The sequence below is a fragment of the Osmia lignaria genome, chromosome 9 (genome assembly GCF_051020975.1).
Source record: "Osmia lignaria lignaria isolate PbOS001 chromosome 9, iyOsmLign1, whole genome shotgun sequence".
NCBI classification, from domain to species: Eukaryota; Metazoa; Arthropoda; class Insecta; order Hymenoptera; family Megachilidae; genus Osmia; species Osmia lignaria.
The window spans coordinates 4,354,866-4,362,174 of NC_135040.1; the positions used below are offsets into that span (position 1 = coordinate 4,354,866).

Sequence of the window (7,309 nt, forward strand, 5' to 3'; positions counted from 1 at the left end):
TAGCTGTAATGATAGCTTTAAGATTTCTTCGATCTGATGATTATTCTGGGGCTTGACAACTAGCACGGTAGACGTTGCATACTGGGATGGGAAGTCTAGCACATGTTGCAGAGTACAAAGTGTTGCATCCTTGTAAGGCATATTCAATTATTTTCTTTCTTCCTGAACGGCTTAAAATTTCTTATGATATTTCATCAATTCTTGACTATAATACGGTGTTATCGCTTCGATTATTTAACAGAGAAGATGGAGGATAATTCTTTGGATTATCGAGATATCATTTCATGTGCAATGTTTTCTCGAGTTTCAATAGGGGTTCATACGTTATAAGGTGTTATCGAATGATGGTTGCTGATTGTTGCCTCAGCTTAGCCGATTGCCAGCATCGGGACAGGAAATTTATTTACAGCTACTATAGCTTAGAAGTGTTTTTGTTCTGTGAGTAATATCTACGTCAATTGCAACACATAATCTTGCAAAAGTTTATTTATTACTAACAGCTTTTTTATTACACAATATGTTTCTTTCGAGTTATGTCATATAAAACACTATTGCAAGTGATCCTCATTGCTAGATTACGGAAGTTTATGCAATTACTATATGCAGAGAATATGCAGAATACATGCACATATGATGTATGCAAAGTATGTATATGCAGATACAATTGATGAATAAGCTTTTACGTAGGGACTAGAAAATTTGGATAATTTTATTTAATCAATATATTTAACATTACATGTGCATTATACAAACTGTTAACTTAATACACAAACACAAGGTAACTTAATAAACTATCTCATTAAACTTTATTAAACATTCTAATTAGAAAACTATTGTACTATATAAATACATATACATACATGTATTACTTTATATCCAAGTCTTACGTATAATTAAAACCACAGTTCCACAAAAATAAACTTCCGAAGTCTACTTGTTACACATCTTGAGAAATGGCAGCACGTAGAACGGAGAATAAAGAAAACACATTGGTGACAAACTGAAAGTATCAGAAATTATTAATAAACATCCTCGTCAGACTAATTTAGTATGCAAGAATTCTTTATACCGAGCAAAAGTAATCCAATGAAAGAGTTGGGACGATGCAAGGGATTCTAATGGCCACTGGTTTCTGTGGTAATAACATGATGCTCACTGCCTTTTGCACACTCGTTGACTGATCGTACCATCTCGATTCGTATATACCTTGCATAGCATTTTCACTCTATACGGTAAGGAAAAGAATTTTTAAATGCATAATTAAAATTTATATATAATTAAGAACAACTCACCATATCCAACAGATGATCAGCGGGACGCGCACACATGAAGACCTCCATCAACGCAGTCGCAATCACAAACAAATATTGGACTTTCACATTGAACGGTTGTGGCTGTTGAAAATAAATCCTGACGATTAAACTTATTTTGAAAATACTATTGCAATGACTTACTTGAATCAAAGTAATACCGCAAAATACAATTGCCACACCGCTCTGCATTACCGTGAACAGAGTTACGAACTGCATAGCTTTAACCACTTCGTTCGCGTACCTAAGACAACATAATTCTTTATATTCCAAGGATCAAACACGTATGGGCACATCTTTCCACACCTTTTCAGGATGTAATACTTCTTCACACAGTTTATCAATTCGTCGACATTTTTCACTTCGCGGAGTTCCATGTACAAGGTCTGAAAACGAGCCGCGGCAAAGAGTAACAGCAAAGCGCAAAGCACGTTAACCCACGCGCTTGAAACATATTCGAGTATCGTGACCGCTTGGAGGAGGAATATAAATGTTTTCAGGGGTTCGTAGTCGACAGGAAACGGGTAGACAGCGTTGGTCGGGAAGGGATCCGGGGTGACCAGAGTGGCCAGGACTGTAACCGTTCCCGTTACGTACACCCATATCGTCGACATCCCGTAGAACGTGGCGAACCTGTCGACGTACCATTGGAACACCAGATTTTCGCGAACGTTCGCGTTCTTGAGACATACTTCCATCGCTTCCATCAGCTCCTGCAAGGCGCGTCTTAATTGATTATTTCATTAATTTCAATCGTTTTCTTCGTTACCCTTAGACGATCGTGGTGAATGACGCAGATGATCGTGTTCGAGAATGTCTGGAACTCGCCCGTTAAAAAACAGATGGACTGGGAGACGTTTAAGGGATCATTGTAGGTAAATAGAGCGTTCACCAGAGGCGGAAAGAAACACAAGGCGTTAAGAAACACAAGGAATCTGAGGATCTTGTGACAGCTGACCTGTAATTTGCTCGCTTGCGAAGGAAGTGGTAAGAAACAGGAAATTGCCACGCTGATACGCGTAAATGCGATCGTTTTCTCCGGTGTTACGTTCTTGAACATATTAAATTAACTCTTCGAACCGGTGCGGTGGTTGGTAATTGGTTAAGTTTCGTAAAGATGGATCGTACGCGTAGTACTGTTATGTGCATCCATCGTCTTGAAATGGTTAACAATTTTCAAGTAAACGAATGAGACTGAAATGAATTCAGAATTGCTACACAAAACTAATGCAAGTGTTGTAAATCGACGTTACGCAAACCTTTCCTTCTAATAAAAAATAATACACCCCTTTATTATTTAGCCTTAATGATAGCTTCAAAGTATTCTCTTCGTTCCTCGCCAGGTTAGTAAGAAAACAAGCATGACAGGTGTTATATACTGGCATGGGAAGTCTGACATATGTATGTAACAGGTTGCAAATTGTTGTATATCCGTTTTAGAAAAATTTCAAGTGCGGGTAATCAAGAAAGCATAATATTTTCTATCCTTTCTAACGTTTAATTAATTTCAACGGCAGTGCTATTCGAATGAATCAGTTTAGTAGTGTTCTTCCACTGTGTACTACAAGTTCTTTCTGAGAAACCTTTTTGTTGCACAATATCATAGCACAACACTCGTTATTTCGTATAGTATTCCAAATGATTTCGATCGACGTTCATTTTTCAACAATGATTCTCAGTGCGGCAAAATAGGAGGTGGATTTGTACAAATACTAGAAAATAGAAGAAGATAATTATTTTTCTCTTTATATGTTCATAGTAAAAATATGTAGACCAATTCACCTTTGCGTAGTAAAGCAATGATAACCTTGGCACGATACCATTGATACGAATAATTTCCAGCTTCTGAGACCTCCGAATGATGAAGTATATCTTCCTCTGCATCGCCAAGTCACTTTCGAACCAATTAGTATTGTAGGCATCTGTAGCAATTCTTGCACTCTGCGATGCAGGGGATCGAGTTTATTTAAATAGTAGATTCTTCAATTTTTTAAATCATTTTTATTACCATACGCATCAGATTGTCAGCGGGCCAAGCGTACATGAAGAGCTCCACACTGGCGCTAAATACTATCATCGCGTAAAGAATTTTCAATGGCAGCGGCTGGTCCTATTCTCAACAAAAATTTGGAAATCTTTTAATCTCTATTTCCCATGGAAAAAATTATACAGAGGAAAATGCAAGGTAGATCCAAAGGAAATAATTTTATAATTATTTCACTCACAGTGACCAAATTTAAACTGCCAAATATCACGGCTATGATTGTCGTCGCGACTGTCGCCAGTACCAAAAATCTGACGCTCTCGCACACTTTTCTCGTATACCTAAAATCCAGCACATTATTAATAAATTATAGTCAAGAATAGAGAATTATGAAAATAATTTGTCGACTACCTAAGAAGCTCACTGTGCTCTTTTATGCAGGCGTTCAACTCACGGCCAGACTTGGCGGCGTGCAACTGCATCCCGAGAAGCTCGGACCTCGCAGCCGCGTATCGCAAGAGAAGAGCTACCTGAGTATCGGTGGCCATACCGGAGGACACCTGAAAGCCAACCAACGATTGATGGAGAAATATGAAGCATTTCAGTGGCTGACGTTCCACCGAGAATGGATATATCGCGTGCGTCGGGAAGGTCTGCGGTGAGTACAATGGGCCACTTATGACGAACACCGTGGTGAGAAAGCACCACAGCGTGTAAACGCCGTGGATGTATTTGTATCTGTCCACGTAACGTTGGAGAACGATTCTTTCAGACGGCGTGGCACGTTTGCAGAATTCCTCCATGTCGAAGTACAGCACCTAGAAAGTAGCCTTTTCTGTGATAAATTGTTGAATAATTTTGAAAATCGCGAAATTTCGATGGTTCAAAAAAATAATTGTAATTTTAATTTTGGTACTCGAAGTACAGCACCTAGAAAATAGCCTTTTCTGTGATAAATTGTTGAATAATTTTGAAAATCGCGAAATTTCGATGGTTGAAAAAAATAATTTTAATTTTAATTTTGGTACTCGAAGTATAGCACCTAGAAAGTAGCCTTTTCTGTGATAAATTGTTGAATAATTTTGAAAATCGCGAAATTTCGATGGTTGAAAAAAATAATTTTAATTTTAATTTTGGTACTCGAAGTATAGCACCTAGAAAGTAGCCTTTTCTGTGATAAATTGTTGAATAATTTTGAAAATCGCGAAATTTCGATGGTTCAAAAAGATAATTGTAATTTTAATTTTGGTACTCGAAGTACAGCACCTAGAAAGTAGCCTTTTCTGCGATAAATTGTTAATAATTTTGAAAATCACGAAATTTCGATGGTTGAAAAAAATAATTGTAATTTTAGAATACTTTTGGTACTCGTATCGTTGAAGAATCTTATCAATTGTTCATTCTTACCTGAAACTGCTTCTGCTGTGAACGACACATGATCATTTTAATAGTCACCTGAGCGACGGCCGCGCAAAGACACACACTTTTCCCAAGAACAATCGGATCACTTCGGTACTCGTAAATAGCTGTGAGCAACGGCAAGAACAACCCTATCGCACTGGCGAAAGCAGCGAACCATAATGTATTAAAATAGAAGAGTTGAGTTTTCGTTGTCCTAGGCGATGGTGGCCAAGTGCAAGTCAGAAGAACACTGAGCTTCGTGAACGCGATAGCTTTTTCCGGATTCATTCCTTTCCCCATATTTTTCAGAGAATTCTTCTTGCAACCCTTCCACTTTTATATATTCTATTCTTTGTTACAAGGAAACGGAGGGTTGCATACCGTAAGAGGATAGAATAGCTTCATAACCAGAGGGTGAAATAACACAAACACCACTCGAAGGAATATTGCGATCGAAGTACGGTTCGTAACACAAGAAAACTTCTTTCCATAAAATAAAATTAAAACTTAATTATCATTTTCACCAAGGCCTTCGTACACTCTACGAGGAGACAGAGCTTCAGAAAAAGAATAGCAGAAGTTTCACTAAAATTTATCTACAAAGTTAGCACGATTTGTATAAAGAATGCGAGGTGCATGAAGATTTTCACTAGCAATTGTATGCAATTTTCCAGATAGTTTAACCATTGTACACCGTTTCCTTAACCGATGTTATGCGTGTATGATATCTCTTTCGAATCGTGCAGTTGTTTAGTTCGCGCAACACCGAGGGCAAGATAAAATTAATAAGTAACGCGTCAGAAGCTAGCTATGCAATCAACATTCACCACCTTGTAACTATTTCACTAGTTCGTGAGAATACTGCACGTTCCTCGAATAGAATCTGCGCAACCCTTAATGATTTCTTACCGGATGCCTGTTTCCATTTTCCATGGAGAATCTATACACGGCTGAGTGAAAAGTGTTGGATAGCATATTGCAAACGGTGCGACTAAAGAAAGCCTGTTTCTTTTTCTTGTAAGTGGAGATACTTTCATTTTACTTAAAGGTGTAGTTTAAGGAAAAATTAATTGCACGACGACTCAAGTGGTGGGGATGAATTTATTACTTTCTTAGCAGTTTATAAAATTTGAAAATTACGATTCAATCGTGGTTCTCATTGCCATGAAGTAGGAAGATATGGTAGTCAAAAACTAAAAATTGAAATTTTCATTGAAAAATTATACTGAAATTAATTTCTATGGAAGTTGAATGAAATCTGCTTACGTGGGCGTAGTATTCCAACGAAAGAGCCGGAAGCACACCACCCATTGTAATCAGAAATGGCTTTCTACTTCTCTGCATCATGATTAATATGATGTTCGTCATTTTTCGTGACTTTCCTACCCATTGAACATCGTTCACCGATATCGCGAACCTTAGACTCTGGAAACAGGTACACATCGTGTTTTATTAAAATAGAAATTGCAATGTCAAGCAATTAATAAGGCAGCAAAATGGAATCTAATTAATCCATGCCACTGATTTCTTAGACGTACATTTATATGTATAGTGATGAATGATTAGGCGAGCACTTGCGAGAATGACTTGCACTTACTTTCTGTATTATACCCTCGTGATTACAAAACTGGACTGAAAATTTTGAGAATGCTAACCAAAATTGTAACACACTTCAAAATTGCACTTTAATAGCTTTATTAGGTCGATTCTCAAAACTTTCAGCGTAACTCTGATTTCAGAAAGCAATTGATAATTTTACTACGAAGTGTTTCGGATAAAATGATGATTTGTTTCGTTTGAATTACTTTCTCAGCAAGCTTACACTTTCTTTCAAATCGTCAGCTGGCCAGCAAATAACGTACAGGTGTCCGCATCCTGATATCACCATACAAAGAAACTGACTCGTTACAGCCAACGATTGGTTCTGAATGTTATCATAGAAATAATCATTTAGAATGATCAGAGTGATCTTGCAAACGAAATTATCGTTTCTCTACCACTATACTATTCTAGGAACCGTGCAGAAAGGCCAGACTCACGTAAATCAAGGGGAAAGCTCCGCATATGACAGCGCTTCCCATCGTGATGTTCGTTTTGAATAATAAAGCCCGAACAGCGGTTATAGCATCCTCCACGAATCTAGCCATCGCGCCGTTTGAATAAAAGGAGAGTCATTATTTAAACGCAAGAGGTGCGAAACATCAAAATTCCTTCTTTAATTAAATTATAATCGTGATTCCAGGTATTCGCTAGGAAACAGAGTTACCTTACCCTATTATTTCTTGGTGTTCTTTGACACAGCTTACCAGCAGGTCGTAGCGGCTCACTTGTTTCATTCTCATCCCCAGGATGTCTAGTCTGGCTGCGGTGAAGCAGAATAGGGCAATGATCATGAAGTCGACGCCGATGCAGAGTGCAGTTTGCAGGATGCAATAAGTATGCACAAAGTAAACGATGCAGTACATCGCGATGGGTTCGGTGGAGAATGGGATCCAACCATCAGCTGGCAAATCCTGTCTTGTAAATAATGGCGCCAAACTGAACGAAATTCCAGTCGAAATATACGCGATCGCAATCACCGAGAAGAATCTCTTGTAACGATCCACGTAGATTT

At 38.0% G+C, this 7,309-nt stretch overlaps 2 protein-coding genes across 2 annotated transcripts; both read right to left on the reverse strand.

Moving 5' to 3' along the window:
- Window positions 1-937: 937 nt before the first annotated feature.
- LOC117604062 (uncharacterized) lies at window positions 938-2,382 on the reverse strand. The gene is made up of 6 exons (XM_076690217.1): window positions 2,080-2,382; window positions 1,617-2,023; window positions 1,455-1,554; window positions 1,293-1,394; window positions 1,070-1,225; window positions 938-1,000 (listed from the first exon to the last, which is right to left on the reverse strand). The coding sequence occupies exons 1-6, from the start codon at window positions 2,368-2,370 to the stop codon at window positions 938-940; spliced, it is 1,119 nt and encodes a 372-aa protein (XP_076546332.1). The 5' UTR covers window positions 2,371-2,382.
- A 583-nt stretch (window positions 2,383-2,965) lies between these two features.
- Window positions 2,966-4,097, reverse strand: LOC143305629 (odorant receptor Or2). Its single transcript, XM_076689860.1, has 5 exons — window positions 3,706-4,097; window positions 3,536-3,635; window positions 3,319-3,420; window positions 3,093-3,251; window positions 2,966-3,022 (listed from the first exon to the last, which is right to left on the reverse strand). The coding sequence occupies exons 1-5, from the start codon at window positions 4,095-4,097 to the stop codon at window positions 2,966-2,968; spliced, it is 810 nt and encodes a 269-aa protein (XP_076545975.1).
- Window positions 4,098-7,309: the final 3,212 nt, after the last annotated feature.